The sequence below is a fragment of the Meleagris gallopavo genome, chromosome 10 (genome assembly GCF_905368555.1).
Source record: "Meleagris gallopavo chromosome 10, MGAL_WU_HG_1.1, whole genome shotgun sequence".
NCBI classification, from domain to species: domain Eukaryota; kingdom Metazoa; phylum Chordata; class Aves; order Galliformes; family Phasianidae; genus Meleagris; species Meleagris gallopavo.
Window position 1 is genome coordinate 7,016,655 of NC_139413.1, and position 20,433 is coordinate 7,037,087.

General features: G+C 38.8%; 2 protein-coding genes across 4 annotated transcripts; one reads left to right on the forward strand and one right to left on the reverse strand.

Moving 5' to 3' along the window:
• Position 1: 1 nt before the first annotated feature.
• Positions 2-17,479, forward strand: RO60 (Ro60, Y RNA binding protein). 2 transcript variants are annotated; one of them, XM_085231931.1, is made up of 9 exons: positions 2-333; positions 4,238-4,837; positions 5,886-6,106; positions 6,352-6,498; positions 7,432-7,569; positions 7,865-7,981; positions 8,790-8,903; positions 9,346-9,492; positions 10,733-17,479. In XM_085231931.1, the coding sequence occupies exons 2-9, from the start codon at positions 4,258-4,260 to the stop codon at positions 10,883-10,885; spliced, it is 1,617 nt and encodes a 538-aa protein (XP_085088057.1). In that variant the 5' UTR covers positions 2-333; positions 4,238-4,257; the 3' UTR covers positions 10,886-17,479. The 2 variants fall into 2 exon arrangements, 1 of the variants encoding a protein (XP_085088057.1); XR_014885303.1 differs by having other exon boundaries at positions 200-333; positions 8,790-8,896; positions 10,733-10,876.
• A 725-nt stretch (positions 17,480-18,204) lies between these two features.
• Positions 18,205-20,334, reverse strand: GLRX2 (glutaredoxin 2). 2 transcript variants are annotated; one of them, XM_010715678.4, is made up of 4 exons: positions 20,209-20,334; positions 19,827-19,896; positions 19,467-19,643; positions 18,205-18,881 (listed from the first exon to the last, which is right to left on the reverse strand). In XM_010715678.4, exons 1-4 carry the CDS (start codon positions 20,241-20,243, stop codon positions 18,750-18,752), a joined length of 414 nt encoding a protein of 137 aa, XP_010713980.1. In that variant the 5' UTR covers positions 20,244-20,334; the 3' UTR covers positions 18,205-18,749. The 2 variants fall into 2 exon arrangements, with proteins under 2 accessions (XP_010713980.1, XP_010713979.1); XM_010715677.4 differs by lacking the exon at positions 20,209-20,334 and adding an exon at positions 20,043-20,175.
• Between the last annotated feature and the right edge of the window lie 99 nt (positions 20,335-20,433).

A 20,433-nucleotide genomic window follows, 5' to 3' on the forward strand; every position in this document is an offset into this window, starting at 1 on the left:
CGGGTCAACAGCAAAAAGCACTTCCGGGTCAGAGCGGCGGCGGGCACGAGCGTTTCCGTCTCCATCCGGGCACTGAGCGTGGCGGCGCGGGGCGGTGGGCGCGGCTCCATCCGGGTCTCGGGGATGCTGTCAGGACGCCGGCGGGCGGAGCCGCGTGTGGGGGTGTGGGACCCGTCCGGGGCCGCTCCCAGCGCTCGCAACCGGCTCCACCGCCCCAGGCTCCGTCGGGCCCTTCGCGTTCCTTCGCTCGAAGGGATCCGCCTCGTGACCGCGCCGCTGCTCGGGGTCGGAGGTCGCGCCGGCCCGGGCGGGCCCCGCCCCGCGGCTTCGAAGGCAAGTAGCAGCGTCCGGCCCGGGGCGGCTACGGTGCGGAGGGCGGGAGGGTGAGGGCTGCTGCGCCGTGCGCTCGCACGCGGGGGCTGCGGGCTCCCGGTGGGTCCCGCGGGGCGTACGTAGTCTGGTGTCGGCTGCAGGGCTCTCCGTTTGGCATCTGGGTCACGGGCCGTTAACGTTCCCCTTTAGATAGCGATGCTTGTTTTGGAGCAAAAGCACTCGCGTTGCTGTCAGGGCTCCGCTGTGCTTTAGGAGTGCTGAGCTCCACAGCTGACCTCACGTTACTGAAAGCGGGAGGCAGTACGCGGTTTCTCACAGAAAGCATGTCTGGATTTTAAGGATAATTTGAAGCGTTGACTTTAAACTTTACAGGTTTTTTTTCTTTTAATAAAGCATCAAACTTAGCCAAACTCCATGTTTTCACTGCAAAGTTTGTTTCATCATCAGCCTAAAAACTATGGCTCTGCTAAAGCTTTCTGCTGCAGATGGATTATTTTCACATGTAACTGAAACTTACATTGTGTAGCATGTTTTAAGAAAACCAGCAGTGATTTGTAGCACTCATAGAAAACGTGGTAGAGGTCAGCTTGTGAACTCAATTATGCTAAGGTAATATATGGGTATTGATGTACCACTCACTACTTAAGCTCCATATGGGCTGCTACATGCTAGGCAAAAAAACATATTTTGCTCACATGTTAATTTATGTCGTGCTTGAAATACATAAATTCCTTTACAGTTGTTTTTACTTTCCTCTGTAGAAGACAGTATGGTAGATTATATTTTTTTCTTTTGATAAACTCCATGGACAAGTTACATTTACAAGTGTTTAAAAATGCAGAAGTGAAATGAATTGATAGCAATGCTTTACTAAAACTAATAGTTTAATTTCAACACTTAGTGTGGATCATGGGCATTCACTGATAATATTTCTCCTGTCAGTGGGAACTGAACGTGTTCAAGCTGGGCAGGTTCATTCCAGTACTCATTCATTCATTTCTTTTGTTATTTTTAGTCTGTGACTTAAGGCTTTTCACACTGCTGATTGCATTCAGGCAACTCAGAAGCTGGGAATATTCCAGAGCCAGAATAGTACTGCTGAATTTTCCACGAGGGCTTGAAATTCACATTCATTGTTACAGCTCGGAAGCAGCAGCAGGGTTTTGGTAAAGCACCCATTCAATGCATGTTTGCATTTAGCCATCTGCAAGGATGAGATTTGTCTGTGTTTTAGAGATGAAAGGAGGAAACTAACATTGAAGTGTAGGCAGAGGATAGGGACTAGACAACAAGATAGAGTAACTTTGGGAGCTTGGTACTCTGAAATACTAAATAGGATTAAGAAGCAGCCAGTATGATTTAAGTAGTTCAGTGTTGAATGAGAAAACTTACAATTTGTCTTAGGATCCAGGACATTCTGTTGATTTGAACCACTCTTTTAAGTCCCCTAAGACACCTCTTGATCCAGGAGGACAGGCTCTGCAGGCCATAGCCTGAGTGTGCTCACTGGTACTGCAGCAGGTAGGTGTCACAGGCTGCAGGAGAGAGAGAAGTTGTAGTCACTCTCTGCCCAAGAGGCAGGCAGCAGTGGTTCCCAGCCTCCTGGCAACAAACCCTCCCTGATCCTACCCCCCACTCATTGTCCCAGGGCCATGTCCCTGCATCACTCACCTCTGCTGCTGTGTCCCCCTGGTCAGAAACCCCACAGTCCATTGCTGTGTGTATTCAGTCACCAGCCTGAGCCTCCATTACCTTCCGTTGTTCGGTGATTTTCTTTTGTACTGATGATTTATTTGGAAAAATAAAATTTGCAAATTTACCATCTCCACAATTATTTACCTTCTATGAGCTATTTCCTCTCTGAAACTAGAGACTTTTCTGCTGTTCTGGTTTGGATGAAATACAAACTGGTGGCAATCTCTGCAGTAGGCTTACACCAAGTGCTGATGTAATAGCACATTGTTAGCTTATGTTTTCCTATGAAACCTACTCTATGGGACCTGCTGCAGTAGGGGGTTGGACCGAATCATCTTCAGAAGTCCTTTCCAACCTGTACAGTTCTGTAATTCTGCAGTAAGTGTAACAGAGGGAAGTCCCAGCTTCTGCAGTTTGAATGGTAGGAATAAGATTTACTGGAAATGTCCTTTTATTGAGAAAATTGTTAACAAACTAGGGCTGTGGCTCCTATACCAAAGACTGGTCCAAAGGAAACGAGTGTCACTGAAATACCAAAAGCAGCTCAATTTGAGGGGTTTGAAATAAGCAGTAGGCATGGTTCTTTCAAGACAATTGCTCGGATCTAAAGGGATCTCTACATGTTTATACATGGTCTGTAGGAATTAGACTTTAAGTCATATAATCTCTATTCTTAGTGACCTAACCTGGAGATTCAGCAGCCTCCATAGGCATCTTAAGTGCCAGAAGAAGCAGATAATGACAAGGGGAAGTTTTCCACTGACAGTAGTGAGTCCATGGTACAGACTACCCAGAGAAGTTGTAGATACACCATCTCTGAAGGGGTGTTCAAGGCTAGGCTAGATGGGATCCTGGGCAGCCTGATCTGGTACCCATTTAGCAGTTGCAATCCTGCCCATAGCAGGGGATTGAAACCAGATGAACCTGAGATCTTTTCCGTGCTGAGCCATTCCACGATTCCTCTCTACAATCATAGACACCTATGGGTGCCTTCCAGTTCAGGATATTCTATGATTTTATCTGTAAAATTAGAAGTGTGAGAATTATTCCAATTAAGTTTTGTTCCCATTGTCAAGTGAGGATAATAATTTGTAATAGTGATTATAAAACTACACACATGAAGACAACATAACTTCATCAAGTGAGAAGTACAGTGAAGGGGACACATATAATGCTGTAATAGGATGAATATAATTTTTAGCTATAGTAAATAAGAATTAGCCCAAGTACAGCAGCCACAAATGCAGGAAAAAAAAAAAAAAGAAAAAAAAATAAAGAAAAAGCTGCTTACCTTTAGAAGACCTCAAATAGGCAAGGATATCCAACAAGAAATACCCTCACCTCCACTACCAACCCGTAAATGAGGTCTGGAAAGGGTGGATCCTGGCTCCAGCCCTTCCATCACTGAGGTTCATTGCACACACCTGAGCTCCCCTGGATTGGCTCTGCCTTCCCACCAGGTGCTCAATCAGTGCTTCAGGCTGTGACTTAGCATTTCTGTGACAGTATATTAAATGGCACCTATGCAAATTGAAAGCATAGGAAAAAATATAAAAGTATTAAGGAATTGTGCTTTTATTTTCCTAATGCAATCATTTTGGATAAATATTATAATCTGTGAGATTATAAGTGTTTTGTTTAATTGGAGACGTGGCCCTTCTAGTTGGCTATAAGCCTTGGTAACCCATCAGTGGGTGAGTTTTCTTACTAGCCTCGTTTTAATGTTGTAATGTACATTATAGCACAGATATGGAAGCTGCAACAAGAAATTATTTTGTAGATTTCATCTATGTGGAGATCTGAATGGGGCCCTGGGCAGCCTGGTCTAGCATAAAATGGGGTGGTTGGTGGCCCTGCATGTGGAGGGGGGTTGGAGGTTCATGATCCTTGAGGTCCCTTCCAGCCTTGGCCAGCCTGTGATTCTGTGATTTTCTCTATACTGCTGATTGGCATAAAGTAGTTCCCAGGGAAACTACTACTAGTTAAGAGAATTAATTCATTGCCATTGTAGCTTGGGAAGTAGGGGAAAAAATACAAATCTCTCATTGGTTATAGTTATTGCACACTTAGAGCATACTTGTAATAAGTCTATGAAGAAAAAATGCAGGTGTATAGATCTGATACATGTACTTAAGTTAGAACTGATAAAAGGATATAGTCAGAAAGCTTTTGTAGTAGTTTTAAATAAACGTTGCTATTCTTTCAACAGACCTCTTGGAAGTGCAAACAATGGAGGGCGAGGCAAAGCAAGTGCAACCCCCGAATGAAATGCAGGTGCCAAACTCTGACAGCGATTACGTGTGGCACGTCACTGACATGAATCGACTGCACCGCTTCCTGTGCTTTGGTTCAGAAGGTGGTACTTACTGCGTCAAGGAGCAGAGGCTGGGCTTTGAAAATGCAGCAGCTTTGATGAGACTGATTGAAGAAGGCAGAGGTTGTGAAGTTGTTCAGGAAATAAAGACATTCAGTCAAGAAGGCAGAACAGCCAGACAAGAGCCCCTGCTTTTTGCGCTTGCGATCTGTTCACAGTGTTCTGATGCAAAAACAAAACAAGCAGCGTTTAAAGCTGTTCCTGAGGTGTGCTGTGTACCCACTCATCTCTTTACTTTTATCCAGTTTAAAAAAGATTTGAAGGAGGGTATGAAGTGTGGCATGTGGGGCCGTGCACTGAGAAAAGCTGTGGCAGATTGGTACAATGGAAAGAACGGCATGGCTGTTGCGTTAGCAGTTACAAAATATAAACAAAGAAGTGGTTGGTCTCATAAAGATCTTCTGAGATTGTCCCACCTGAAACCTGCCAGTGAAGGTAATACATTTTCATCCACCTGAAAATACTTCATTGTAAACCTGTAATATTAACAGTGGAATGATTTTGGAAACATGAATACCTGTGTTATCCCTGTTAGGGGCTGAGTTCGTGTCTGGTGTGCGTAGCCAATAAGCGCACAGAGTTGAAATCCACATAAAGGTCTCTATTTCAGTTCTTCACAGAATCAGGTGCTTGGCTATCCTTTGCAAAGCAAGCACACCCCTGACTAGAAGTGGTTATAGATAGACTGTTTACAGAATTACTTCTCTTTACAGTTTCTAATTGGTTATTCTGTTTCATCTTTAAAACATGCCTATTATAGGGCTAGAAGATGGTACATCTGGGAAGGAATAGCTGCTGTCACATTCCCATCTCATTTCCATATGGGGTGTATGATCTTTAATGGTTTAGTAACCCTTAATAAGCCTAAAGGTCCCTTATTGGGCATTTTTCTTTCCTTTTTTGTTCACGTTAGCTTGTTGTCGTGTACTTGCTTGTAGTCAGATTGTTTATGACCTCACTCGTTTTTCACATACTTGTGGTCAAATGCTCGTACTAGTTGACCTTAGTTGTCTACACCAGTGCAGAATGATATTTCTTAGCGATTGTATTGTGTCAATTATACTGTAAAGGTGTGAGGGATCATGTCAGAAATGTAACTATCTTCAAGGTAAAAAGGGTTGTTTTACTTTGCTTATGTCAAGAGAAGGTAAAATAATATAATACTTTCAGTTTGTTCTTGTCTGTTTACAAATGCTGAAATAACACTTCTTCATTAATCGGGAAGAGTGATGGTTTGGAATCCATTAGGCTCTTTATTTTCAGGGAGAATAACACAGTAAACAAAATAGCTGTTCTAAACTGTATCGAGCTGACCCTCTTTAGAACTGATCATCAGATCTGGGAAGTTCCAGTTACATTCTTTTCATTGTTTCTTCATTTGGTTTTTAACAAAAATAGCCTGCTAACTTGTTTGTTTGCTGGAGTGACAGATGTCAGTATAAAGATTGTAATCCTGCTTGGGAAATATTTTCCTCTTCTATAGGTGTAGCTATTGTCACTAAATACATCACCAAAGGGTGGAAAGATGTCCAAGAAGCTTACAAAGACAAAGCAGTTTCTGCTGAGACTGAAAAGCTTCTAAAATACCTGGAGGCTGTGGACAGAGTGAAACACACAAAAGATGAACTGGAGGTTATTCATTTAATAGAGGAATATGGTCTCGTTAGGGAACATCTATTGACAAACCATCTGAAATCTAAAGAGGTAGGTAAACTTAAGGAGCTTTGTATTCTCTTTAGAGTAACACTTAAAATATTAAGTCAAGATTTCTGTTTAAAAAATGCCCTTCTGCTATTTTTTTTTTCCAAGTTATTTACAGAGGTAGGTAATTATAGAACAAATCTTCATGTAACTTGCACATTTATTTTAAAATAAAAAAAACTTAACATGCAGGCGTCAGTTCTTGTAGTTGGGAATCTCATCTTGTTTTCCTTATTCTTTGCTCGGAGATTTGGAAGGTGTTGCTGAAGGACATGCCCATTTCTGTTTTGCTGAGAAATCTAGGAAAGATGACTGCAAATTCAGTCCTTGAACCACGGGGTTCAGAAGTGGCAATAGTATGTGAAAGACTGCGAAATGAGAAACTGCTAAAAAAGGTAAAATTAATAAATGAATAAATTCATAATCATTGCCAATCTTTGACTCTTAATCTCTTCCTAAACTGTTCCTTTAGGCAACCCCTTTATGAAATAAAGGAGAGAGTCTTTAAGAAATATGTAGCTTATTCTTTTAAAAAACTGTAAAACTTCTTTACAGATGAAGTGTACTGACAGCTGCTATCTTATACTAAGGCCATGGCAAGCTTTGCCTGGTGGGTTCATCCATTGTTTGTGAGTCTTGTAATTTAGAGTCAGCCATACAATCTTAAAGTGAACGGAAGGCACTTTTATGGGATCCCAAGAAGTGAGTGACGTAATTAGCTTAGCCTCTGAGAGGAAAAAGTGACAGAACAGGAAGCCTTTCTCCTTTCACAATAATTTACAGTCCATCAGAGGTAATACAGTAAGAGGGAAGTAGAGTTCTTCAAGGCGGGGGGGGAGGAATTCTTAGGAATTTATTGGGAAATAGGGAAGATGAGTGACTTTCTGATGGTTTTTTTCCAGTTAAGTTGATTAGTGGAATTGAGAAAAACAATTCCATTTTTTTTTCTGCCTCACTGCTCTTTGCTTTCTGTTTTTTCTTCTTTAATTCTGTGTAATTACTGTTGCACTGGAGAAAGGTATACAAAGGTGGTAGCATAATACCTTGATAGAGGGAAGATGAGACAGGCGTTCAGATTTCCTAAGTTTTGCTGCTGGTGATTAATGACTTGAACATCTCTAAGAGGAAAGAAATAATGTTTGTAACTCAGTAAATGAGTAAAGTGAAGTGATTTAAAATATTATGCAGCAGCAGCCACTACATAAACTCTTCAAAAATAATTAAAGCGAGCAGATTTTGCATTATGATCTTCATTTTAGTTTGTGCTGTTTTTCAGTATATTCTTAAGTTCAGGCTTCTGAAAAGTTACTTAATTACTTTGCCTGTAGGGTAGAATACATCCATTCCATGTATTGGTTGCACTAGAAACCTATAAGTCTGGACATGGAAGCAGAGGGAAGCTTTGGTGGCGTCCTGATGAAGACATTTTAGAAGCTTTAGATGCTTCATTCTACAAAACCTTTGAGGTAATATAATTCTTCTATTTACTAGGCTTAAGTCTATTTTCTGAGAACTTAGAAAAATAAGTAAATGTTTACCGGTTGAATCTGAGTTTTCAAACTTGATAACAAAAATCTTAACGATTTAAGTAAATGGAGAGAGCGGAAAAAACTACTTCGTTTTTGGCAATGCTGTTGTCTTGTAATGTTGTCCTGAAAAAAAAATAAATAAAACCCAAAACACATCTAGGTGACAAGCAGAAGGAAGAACAAATTAATAACTTAATTGTACATGTTTTGATTTTTCTTTCTTTCCTTTTAGACACTTGAACCAACAGGAAAACGTTTCTTAATTGCAGTTGATGTCAGTGCATCAATGACTCAAAAAGTTTTGGGCAGTGTGCTGAATGCTAACACGGTTGCAGCAACAATGTGTATGGTGAGGCATTAAGTTTCTCTGTTTGTAACTAAATGCAGCTTGAGCTGTGTTTCTGATACAGAGGTACTCTAAAGCTGGTTAGAAATCAGGAGGAAGCTGCTCTACAGTATTCTTTAATGTACAGATGACATGTGCCATACTTGATAGTTCAAATGCTTAATCACAGAATCACAGAGTGGCCCAGGTTGGAAGGGACCTCAAGGATTGTGAATCTTTAACCCCCTGCCACAGGCAGGCCCACCAATCTCCACATTTAATAGTAGACCGGGCTGCCCAGGACCCTGTCCAACCTGGCCTTGAACACCTCCCAGCAACCAATTTCTAGTGTAATCGAAGTGGTTAAGGCTGCTTTTTCACTCAGCTTAACTGAAAATACATAGAAAACAATTCAGAAGCATTGATAATTCAATACGGATTGGATTCAGAGAAGTTAGGATGATTTTTATTTGCATTTGAACTTTTAACATTTCCTTTATATCACAGTTGATTTTGCCTCTATTTGATATTGTAAAGTTTCCTGTGTGTTTATATTAGAGTGGAACTTGTTTAGTTTTAAACATGTAGTGTTTTATGTCAGAAGGGAGAGAAGTAAGGAAATATATTTAGTGACAGTAATTAGAACAACTCTTAATGTCTGATTTTTGTGGTGTTATTTATTCACAAATTGCAGAATACTTAAGTACAGGGTGAAACTTTAGTGCGTATGAGTCACACAGACTTAAATAAGGATATGATGTGTTCACCAGGGAGTATCTCGATTCGGGCAATAAAATTTCTAAACAACTCTTTTTGTCTTCCTCTTTCTCAGGCTGTAGCACGTGTTGAGAAGGATTCCCATGTTGTTGCCTTTTCGCATGAAATGGTCCCTTGCCCTGTGACAGCTGATATGACGTTACCTCAAGTATTAGTGAAAATGTATGAAGTATGTAAAACTAAAATAAAATAAAATTGCAATTAGGAGACTGCCCTTGCTAACATCAGAGTTGAGAGGTCTCAGCAATTACATAATTACTTTGCATTTTTTTGTTTGCAATCATTTCTAGTGCTGTGTTCAGTAGTATCTATATAGTAAACCACAGGAATCTTTCCCTCCCTTTTATTTAGGGAAAGTTCAATAAGAGTGGTGGTTTCAACTTCCTGAATATTAAATAATGACGTTGACAATGGCATTACTAGTTCACAATGCTTAGTTTAGAAAGAATAAATAAATAGGCAGAACAGAAGTGAATTGAACAAATGCACTGTTGTTTAACAAAGAGGCCTCTGAATATAACAAACCACGAAGCTTACCTAAAAAGCTTTTTTTCCAAGGCTTACTAACTTCTGTAGTAATATGTTCCATGTATATGCTTTTTTCTTCTAAGATTCCAATGGGTACCACTGATTGTTCCCTTCCAATGATATGGGCTCAGAAAACACAGACAGCTGCTGATGTCTTCATTGTATTTACTGATAACGAGACCTTTGCTGGAAATACTCATCCTGCAACAGCTCTTAGAGAGTACAGGGAGGTAAATATACTTCTGAGTGCTTGCAATTGCTCAATGCAGTACAAAATATTGTCACTGCTGTCCATGTTTTAGAGACTTAACAAGTTGTGGCTATATGAAGTAAATAATAATTTATACAGTGTTAAAAAAAAATAATCACATTTTCTACTTTGATTGAATTAATGGAAATAATTGTACATAGTTAACAGCACTGAATTGCTGAAAGGACTTGTGATTAACCTACTCTGCTTTAGCATTCAGGGAATATATGAATTTCTGCATTCTATATGATTGATCTAATAAGTTAACGATACAAGTAAGTTAATTGTTGCAAGTTCTTAAATTTATTTCTCTGAGCTTAGTGTTATTGTTTAACTTTGATCTCTGCATTAGACTCCCCCAGACTACAAATGAAGTAATGAAGGTAAGCCTGTAGAGAATGAGGTGACAGTGTCCTGTGAGGAAAGTTCTGTATATTTTAAAGGGGCTGTGTAAGCTGTGTAGCTTCAATGTTTGGAAATGGAACTAAGAAAAATACCTTCTTGCCAGCACATTGCTATTAAAACTGACTCGAACAGCAATCTTTCACGCTTTAGGGAAGTGTTTCTAAGTTAATATATCTTAAACTACCAATACAACTGTGTATGGACATTGTCCTTTGTATCATATTCACTAATATGAAATTAATACCTAAGTCTTTAACTTGCCTGGTGAAACTCTGGCAGAGTTGTTTGTAGACCTTAGTTCCCATGCCTACATTTGTGCTCTTGACAGGGAGGTTTCTGTACTCTGATCTTCCTAACAGTTGTTTTGCTTCACCTTACATGTTGCTAATCTACAAATTCAGCTCATGTAGTTGAACTGTTCAGGCCACAGCTGTTTTTGTTGTTTAACTGATGTTTGGAAATCCTTGCCTTAGACAAAAATACACTGGCTTTTATTAAATGATTTATTATCATCAGATCTCAATATTTTCAAATAGCAAACAGTGTTGACACTTGAAATGATCTATGAAACTTAATATTGCAGGAAAGTTTTGTTAATATCCTTTGTTGTAATTACTTCATTTTATTTTAATGTCACTGTTTCTATTGCAACTTAGTGTTAACAGACAGTCTGCAATTCTTGTTATGACATGTCTGGTTTCTATCAGTTTCTATGCCTTTTCAGACAATGGCTTACGTATGCAGGATTGCAAGATCTGGCCTCTGGCGTGTTTCAGTTACTGTGCTCTAAAAATATCTCTTTGTTTTTTTTCTAGAAAATGGATATTCCTGCTAAATTGATTGTATGTGGAATGACATCAAATGGTTTTACGATCGCCGATCCAGATGACAGAGGCATGTTGGATATATGTGGTTTTGATGCTGGAGCTCTGGATGTTATTCGAAACTTCATTTTGGATTTGATTTAATTTTCTAGGCATCTGTTCCTTCTCAGTGGGTCCATTGCTGGCAACAGACTTAACCCTGGGAACCCCTGGCCAAATGTACTTTATTAGAATACGGCACATAATATACATATCAAAAATGTTACCTTTTTTGTGAAGGGAAAGCAAGAAAAGCAGATGATAAATCGCTTTTCTCCTTTTTCCTGTTGTGCACAAATTAAAATAATGGTGGGAAGTTTGCTAAAAGTTACGGGGTTACACAATATGTAACTTAATTTCACTTACAATAGATCATGAACACTGATATGTTTTCCCCCCATGACTGTGTTATGGTTGTTTACAAGAATAATTTGATGAATTATTCCTAGGATGGGGCAGGAAAGAAGAGTGGTTTTAGCTTTTTAATAGTGTCAGTTTAACAGCAGGTTACTTGAGAGTGTGGGTTTTTTTTTTCTTTGGGCCTTTTTATAAATTTTGGTATTTTCAGCACATTACTAAGGTTCAACAGTTTCCATTGTCATACTTTGGGTCTACAAAAACCCATTTTCTGGCACACGTAAGACCGCGTAACTGTGATAAAGTATAAAAGTTACCCAGTGAAATTTCACACTGATAAACCTGAAAGGGGAAGGAAGAGCTCCTGGTAAATCTTCTAGCAGGGATATCTGAATTTCTAAGAAAAAAATAATTGTTCTTAAAGAGAGGGGTAGTTTCTGCAGTTTCAGAAGCACTGTGTTAGAATTTGTGTGCTTCGGAGAAAATCTTACAGATTTGCTGGCTGTGAAAGGCCTGGAAATGTCTGGGAAACCACGTTCAGAGCTTGCTATGACTTCAGGCAGCAGCAGCGTGCTTTTCAATGAGGAAGATCAGCAAGTGCATGCATCTTAGCCTACTCTTGAAAGCTAAGTGGCAACAACCAGAAACAAATAACCACATTTTCTTCAAAAGCATGTATTCAGTGATACATAAATAATCTTCTTAATGCAAATACTTCATTTTTACAGTCTTTTTGTAGATGAACACTACTTCTGATTTCTTAAATTAATTTAATCTAATGCTTTTCAAAACTACCTCCAGTTTGTAGTGACCAATTCTTAACTTTTATGAAATTTACAGTTGCCTCGTTCTCAAAATCTTGTTTAGGAAGTGACTGAAACTAGATTTTTCTTTATTTCATTCTAATAGTAAGAGCGTGAGGAAAGAAGGAAAAAGCTAGTGAATATCTTACCACTTAGGAACAGGGACTGATAAAAACTCGTGTATGTGTATTTGAAATGCTGTGTGTGTGTTTATAGATGTGTGTATGGGGGGGAAGTTAGAAAGTTAGAAGATCTCTTCAAGAGATTGCAGTCTTAAAGGTTGTTTTTTTTTTTTTTTTTCATTGATGGTTTTACCACTTCTCATCAGACATTTTATGTCAGCCTCTTTTATGAGGATTCTATTTTAAACAGTGAATTTGATGTTAATTTGAAAATAAGTATGGTTTATAAAAATAACCCAGCTGTGGTAAATAACATGTAAGACCGTATTTTTTCTGCCTAAAAAAGTGAGCTTTTAACTGTAAAATTCAAGCTCATATTCTACTTTTGATACCTCTAAGTATGCCTCCTGCATATTGACTATAAATCCAAAGCTTCAGTTCTGTAGGATGGATATCTATTTGGTGCTATCTAAAATATGACATTACATGTTTCTGAAGGTATTCTGCTACAGACTTATACTCTACCTTAACAAATGAAAATGGTGAGGGAATCCTTTTCTGACGCTAAGAAACAACAGAATTGTTTTAAATCCTTGTCTTAAAGAGCAGATGGTAGGTGTGTTAGTTTTCAGGGAACATGAATCAAGTTACTTCTGTATTATCACTGCTATTACAATGCAGCTCTGTTGGAATGTTTGAAGAACACTTTGCTAGCACCAGCTGGTCAGGTAAGACACAAACAAACAAGTGTTCCTACAAAAAACTAACAAAATAACACTTGGAGTTTTGAAAAAAAAATTTGGTCTTTTCCTGTGGAAAAACTTCCTACCAACTGTAGTCTCCTTGCTGAATAAACATAACAAATGTGGGGAATGAACATACTTACATGTTAATTATTTCAAGTAAATGCACTGAAGTTTTGGAAATATTTTTGGTAGTAATGTGTTTAAAATAAGACAATAATCAAACAACTGATCAGATGTTTCCTGTTAAGCTAGAGATGTTGAAAATAATTGATGGCTAAGTATCTGTTGCAAGTACTTTTTCTTATTTGAAGTAGTATTTGTGAAGTAATAGGAAATGTGTTGGACTAAATATGGAATGAGAAACTTGAACTGGTATTTCAAGTAACTTTTGGCAGTTAACTGCATAAATATACTGCAGATAAAAGATTAGTTATTAACAGTGACTGAAATTACAGTAGTGTTGCAATGTTGAAAGTGTTGAAAGTGGTTCCAGTTTAAAATACGATTCCTTGAAGTACAGGGAAGGTGAGTTTTTCAGTAGAAATTCTAGAAAATGTAGCTCTCTATCTGTTGGTGCTAGATATAGTTATCCATGCTGGAGTACATAATATGCCCCTAAATATTTACCGTAACTCCATTTCAAAAAATCTTGTTAGAATATTTTATGTGGTGGCTGTCTAATGTAAAGCTTGCACTGTTAAGATCCAGTTGTCATCTGCTCCTCCTTTAAAGCTTGCACAGAGAGGGACAACCAGAGTGTTTCAGCTGTCAGCTTACTTGGTGGTGTGCTGACCCTTGTTCCTGCTGTCTTCTTTCTGGGGTTGTTACTGTCTTGTTGTTAAGTGGAATAAGAATGATGCTACATTTTCCTTTCCCATAGGAAAAAGTTGATGGTTTATGTGCCTGCATGCTGGATTTCAGGAGGACAGTATGACTTATGTGCTATAATACACATTTCTCCTATAAACTGGTAATTTCTAAAACGGTACCTGAACACGTGAAGGGGCAGCAATTGCAATGTGTAATGTACTGTGCTCCTTTTTTTTAAAAACAAGACCTAAGACAAAATTGCTAAATTTAAGTGATAATTCAATATACAATAAATAACCTGCCCTTTCACTAAAGAGGAGACGTGACTTTCTCAATAGTGACTTTTGCATTGGAGGAACACTTGAACTAACAAAACAAAAAATGAGGCTGTAACTGTGCTCTGCAGTTTACCTGTAAAATAGAACAGGAAAGAATTTAAAAAGTTTAAAAGGGCAGCTGTAACCTGAGCGAATGCAGGTTTCCTGATCCTTGTCACAATTAATAGGCTTTCAGTTTGACTGTCCTTTCAGTGTGATGCCCTAATAATTTTTAGTCTAAGACATAATAATCTAATACTCGTAATAACTTTACCATTAAGGAAAGGATCTAATGGTTGGCAGCACAGCAGAAGTAAAATCTTCATCTGTAATGAAGAGCTGTAACCGGTGGACGTCAGAGGGGCAGGCTTTTTCACTGCAGTGATAGGTTTAAGAATATGGAAGGTTTCTAAATATAATACGATGAGTCACCATTGCATAATGAATCAAGACAGTTGCGATTTTGCCAAGAATTAAAACTTTGTGCCAGGAATTGTATAGCAAGGGAGAGTAGGGTTTGGGATGCTTGTAGAACTTAATTACTTGGGGGCTTAATTCACAGTTTTCTGTGCTTGAAGAAGTCTAAAGGTCAGGCTAGATTAGAAGTTAGTGAGGCTTGTTTAACTGCCCAATATGCAATGGCCTCTAATAACTGGCTGTAAACTAACTTGCTGCTTTAAACCACAGTTAAATAATTGTGAGGGCAGGGTATTCTCTTTCATTACTGTTTTTTAATTGGGGCCATAAATACCTACTTAAGGGTATGGCTTTGAAGGGCTATCCAACAAAGTGTATGTTCTTGGCTTAAGAAGAACATCAGTCGTATTGGAAATGTATTTTAACAATGGCTCCAACTGAAAAAACACTAGGAAAATATTTTTCTCCATTGGAAGATACTGTTCTGCTTAATTGTGTACCTAACTTGTAGCTGTCATCCCAGAAGCACTACTGTTGATTCCACTGATGTTTGGCTTTGTATTACCATATTTTTCAATGTTCTGCTTTTCTCTGTTCATGTTGGCTTTTTTTTCCTCTATCATTCCAATCACTGAGTGAACTTCAGCTTATACTTGAATCTCCCTTCACTCCACGCTCTCATCTTCTCTTCTATTGCCTGTGTTCTGCCTTTATGCCATCGTTGAGCATGATAGCTTAGTTAAGCAATTTTATTCCACAACTGATGTCATAGTACTTAATTTTAAAAGCTGGACAACTTTATTTACCTTTCTTTGGTTATATAATTCTCTAACAGAGTATTTAAGTTGCTGCATTTATCAGATTTTTGGTTTTAAATGTTGCATAAATTCCAAAAGTATCTTTTATTCTTTTAAAAATTCGGCATCTGCCTTTGCAATTAAATGGTAGTATTTTCACAGAACAATTTAAAAATGGCTTCTCAAATGTAAATCTTCTTTCCAGGATTAGTTTGGTGGGTCAGAGCTTTCCATTCTCTTAAATATTGTCAAGTTGCTGTTACGTGCAGAATAAGGAAAATGTGTAAATGAATATTCTCGATGAACGGGCAGCTCCTCTACAATATTGAAAACATTAGAAGAATAGAATGTGTAGAAATAAACCAGAGCACAAGTCACTCATCTTGCTCGCACTTTATCTTGTTTGTTAAGCGTTTTGCCAGTTTGTAAGTTTGTTTAGCTGTTTGCAGTGGTTCACAGAGTACAGATAGGTTGCGAGAAATTTTTTCCAGTGGCTAGTTGGCTGAAATGGTAGAGATTTCATTGTACCACAACACAGTACAGTGTACAACACTGCCAAGTAAGACTTCAGGGGAAAATGTAAAACAAGGCTGTATGCTGCTCTGAGAGCTAAGACTTAAAATTAACTTAAACAGAAAGTACGGTGTCTTTAAATTTAATGTGCTTAAAGTTGGATTTATGATTTGGATACTGTCAAGTGTGGTTTCTCTGGGTATTTCTGCATTCTAAATCTCTATATTTGCATACATGTATGTGGTATGTTGGGAACTTTACGAATGCTTCGTTAACAAATAATGAATGGAGATAGTTGTTTTCCTGATGATACCAGCTTTTTTGTAAAGCACAACTAATTACAAAGAAACGTCCCATTATGTTCTCAAGTAGAAGTGTAGTTCTACTCTTGCAGAAGAATCCTGTGGAAGAAATGAGCAGATAAGTGCATTTACAGTTCTGTCTGCTTTGTGAAATAACTAAGTTTGTTTCCAGCTTCTTAGGAGCATGGTGTTTGAGCTGGATGAGTGCTCAGCTGAAGTATAATTCCTATTACAGAGTATTTGAGTGGGTAATTTTGAACATTCAGATCCTAAGGAGAGTATTATAGTAAGATAATTTTGTTCTAGAGACAATGTGTTTTTTTTTTTTTTTTAAAAAAAAACAACAATTTTAATGATTGGTTTTGAATGCCTCCTTCCCCTTTTTTTTTTTTTCCCCCCCAGAGTAGAACCACACTTTAGCTGCCATATCATGCTTAAACAACTTAAACATAACATGCTGGCTTTGTGCTATCTGGTAACGAAGCCACTGTCTTGCTGCTGCTTTCTATGGAATTACACAAAATTAACAAGAAAATATTTGGATGGGGAGCCTTAATTGAAAAGAAGCATAACGAACCCTTTGATTGCCTTAAGACATGATTTTCTGTAATAAATTGGCACTTGTTGGACTCTGCAGGCAAACAACATGCTTTCTCAACCATTGGAGTGGAATATTGCCTTAAGTGACAATGCCCTGAGACTTCTGAAATTTAGAACTCAAAGGGTTATTTTAAACTATTGTTTGGGGACTTTTTCTAACGGGACAAAATGAAAAATTTCTTTGCATACTGTTAGTACTTACATTATGGATTTGCAGGCTCTCCAGGTGCACAATTATTACCCTTGTCTGAAAACACAACTGGCCTATGAATAATGGGCAAAGAATACTTTGATACCAGCATATGTGCAAAATAAATTCCTTTATTAAGTATAAATTTAGGGAGAGATGCACATTTGTTTAACTTAATGAGTGTCTTTGTCAAGACTTAAGACGATGATGAAATTAGAAAAAATAAGTAGTAACGATGAAAACACAACGAGGTCAATGTGTTTATCTCTACTTACATGAATTAAAGATGCACAGTGCAGACCAGCTGCACACTGAACACCTTCTACAAATAATATTACTTACATTTATTTCAAACCTGCATCCCAAAAAGGAAGCTGTCAATTTCAAATGATAGTCTTGCAATCCTAGTTAACAAAAGCTCTACACTGATCTTTAGCTATCTTGAGGAGGGACTGAATAAAAATCCTTGATTAGCATTTTTAGTCTAAACTGTGCATCTTTAGTACTGTAATGGTCTCTTACTAAAGAAAGAGGTTTTTTCTACTGACATAGGAACTTTCTTGAAATAACCAAGTCTTGGCATTGGTTGGTCTGGCTTTGGATGTACATTTTACTGAAACTATTGAATTTTGGTTTTTTAGACATTTAACTGCAAGTTAATACTGCTAGTAAGTTGCATTTTGACTGTAGAATATAAGTACTAAATAAACTCTATGCATATTGGACTTGTTTTGTGTGGCCTTAAGTGTCAAAATAGCATTGAATGGTTCATAACATAGTCTGTAGCTGCAGCTTAGGCAGCGGGTGATCTGGCTTACACCTAGAGGATATTCCTGAATGACAGTATATAGACAACATATAGACTGCAGAGTAAAGACCAAAGAGGTTACCTAGTGATCTAAAATGGCAAGCATCTTTTCCCTTTTTACTGTACCAATTAGAAGTAAACTTCAGTAGTGAGGTGATCGGATATTGAAATTAAAGGGAGGCAAATGAAGTCAGACATCCTGCACCCTTCATATCCAGGCCTGGCACAAGAGAACAGCCTACTACTGCAATCTTCCACAGACATATATGACAAAAGAACTTAAAGCAAGGTGGCTGGATTTGGAAGACTTCTGTAGATCTTCAGCAGATCTTAATGTACTTCACTACTATCAAAACCTAGCTGGTTTTAACACAATAACTGAGCTGTTTGCAAGCCTGGGTAGTTGAAGGTTTTGTTGGACTCTGATCAGAGAGTGATTATGCAAGGCATTGATGAAGCAACTCATTTCTCCTACTATCAGCTTCCATTAAAATGAACAATGGATGTTGCCACTGGACCTCCTTGATTGATTCCGTGTTTGCATAACTTGTTCCCATAAATTACAGTTGAATAATAAAATTACAATGGAATCTGCACAAAATACAGTGTTTCAATACTGTTAAAACACAAACCAAGCGCAAGTATAGGTACTGCTTTTAATATGAGGCAAAAACACTTGAATGAGTAGTACAAGTAGTGTCGAAGTAGCAGAACTTTTAACAAGTTTAACACAGCAACATTGCTACAACTTCATTGCTTCACAATTGCTTTATGGCCCCCTACAGAGCCAGTGTACTGACCATGCAGTGTAAGGGTGGGAACAAAACCAGAAATGAAACTCGTGCAGAAAACAAAAACCACCCAAGCACCAAGATTCTTATAACCTTTTAACTCCTGTACAGTTGATAGCATGAGGCGTGTTATGAGGATGTAAGAGCAACAAAAATGACATAATTATCTTAGACCTAGGATTCCAAGAGATACATAATGTTAACTGCCACTGTGGTTGTGGTAGAGCTGAGGCAAGAAGACAAATTTGTCAGTTCTGTGAAGTCTCTGTCAGAGAATCACTTGAGACTCACAAAAGCACCGTCTGAAGCTGCTTAACCCCAGCTGTTGCAGTACATCTTAATGATTTTTTGACTTGTCTGAATTTTTACCCTTTTTATATAAAAAGACAACTGAGGCTAAATAGTAGTTCCAGAGTTTGTTTTCACTTGGCACTGATGAATTAATGGAAGCAGCTTGCCTTCTTCGTGAAGTCTTTGAGTATCTGTAGCACCTCCAACAAAAGTCCCATTAACAAACACTCTTGGGACCTGTCAGGAATGTGAAATTTGCATGTTACTTCAAACAACAAAATCTAAGCAAACTCCATACACACAAGCACTGTTCTGTACGCTTACAAACACAGTCTCATTGTGAGTGTGTGTGTGAATATATACATACAAAATATTTACATTCTTAATATACAAATTCATGTTTCAGTATTATTGCATACCTTGTGTTTACAGAAATTAAAGACTTTGTTCACATGTTCCTCTCAAAAGGAGAATTAAGTCACTGTATGGAAGACTGTAATAAATTCTTAAAATTTGAGTCAGGCAAGGCTACATTTAAGACATCATAAAATGTGTTAAACACAATGAAGTGTACGTGCAGATGAAAACTGAGTTCAATACTTAAATAATCTTAGTGGCATTACAGAAAGAAACACCTCTGAGATCTGAAGCGGAAGACTGAGTACAGAACTCTCTTGCAGTTCCTGGTTTTAATTTCAGAGCTTGTATCCCAAATTTACGTGGCCCACCAAAAATTAAGACCTTGAGATGGCTGTAACCCATAGGGAAAATCTGCAGTGTAAGTTTTTCATTACCATATTACTTGCAAAAAAACATACTTACTGTTCTGCCACCCGTCATCTGTTCAAGAATGTCTTGGAACTGGCTTCCGTTTTTATTCACATCCAGTTCTACAGCTGTGTAATTGACGTTTAAACCTTCAAAAAGTTTTTTTGCCATTTTGCAGTAGAAGCATGTTGTTTTTGAGAAAATCACCACGCAGTTGTCTGAGATTACCTCCTATATATTCAAAAGAATGTTCAAGTTAGTAAGTTGGTGTATTGTAATAGTACCCAACGGGTATGAAAGCAAGCAGGGAGCTACCAATCTGCTATTACAGCAACAAACGCTTCGGAGGGGTAACTTTACAAGGTTTAAACCGCAATATTGCGATCAGTACTGAGTCTGAGGAGCACTTGTTACCTGTATCTGATTCACAGCAGCAGCATCAGACAGCTCGACAGAGGAGGGCAGCCTATTTCCCATTCTAAAACTGAAGAGAAATTTAAGTTTAACGCACGACACGTTCCGCAGCCCCCAGTTTAAAGGCTGGCTTCGTACTATTTTCTTTATAAACGGAATTCCTCCGTGAGGTGGGAGCTCACAAAGCCCGCAGTACGGCAGTTCTACACGCCTTACCCTGCACTGCCGGTTCCCACGCGCAAGCAGGAAGATAGAGATAAACAGCCTGCTATGGCTAGCTGTGAGATCATCCAGACCCTCTCAAGAGGTGGTACGGGCTGCACTCAGCTCCCCCCACCCACCGGCCCGTTCCGCCGCCCCCTCCTCACAGCCCCCGACTCACCGGCCCCGCGAGCGCAGCGCCCTCTGCAGGAACATGGCGGCCACCAGGAAGGGGCGGTGCTCCCACGCAGTCCTCACGGCGGTCCGGCACCGCTCTCAAACCCCTCCTTCTCTCAGTGCCGCCCCGCAGGACGCGCGGCTGCCCGGCGCTCTGCCTGTGCCCGCCGTCCATCGGGCAGCCGCGGTGAGGGAGGCGGGGCGGCCGTCATGCTGTTAGATTCTAAAG

What these genes read in the sequence shown, in the direction of transcription:
- RO60 (XM_085231931.1), top strand. Translation starts at nt 4,258, where the DNA reads ATGGAGGGCGAGGCAAAGCAAGTGCAACCCCCGAATGAAATGCAGGTG. An exon ending in ACCATCTGAAATCTAAAGAG is followed by an intron (nt 6,107 to 6,351) that starts GTAGGTAAACTT and finishes CTTTGCTCGGAG; the next exon opens with ATTTGGAAGGTGTTGCTGAA. An exon ending in TTGCAGCAACAATGTGTATG is followed by an intron (nt 7,982 to 8,789) that starts GTGAGGCATTAA and finishes CCTCTTTCTCAG; the next exon opens with GCTGTAGCACGTGTTGAGAA.
- GLRX2 (XM_010715677.4), bottom strand. Translation starts at nt 20,116, where the DNA reads ATGATCTCACAGCTAGCCATAGCAGGCTGTTTATCTCTATCTTCCTGC. An exon ending in GTGGGAACCGGCAGTGCAGG is followed by an intron (nt 19,897 to 20,042) that starts GTAAGGCGTGTA and finishes ATTTCTCTTCAG; the next exon opens with TTTTAGAATGGGAAATAGGC. An exon ending in CTGCTGTGAATCAGATACAG is followed by an intron (nt 19,644 to 19,826) that starts GTAACAAGTGCT and finishes TTGAATATATAG; the next exon opens with GAGGTAATCTCAGACAACTG.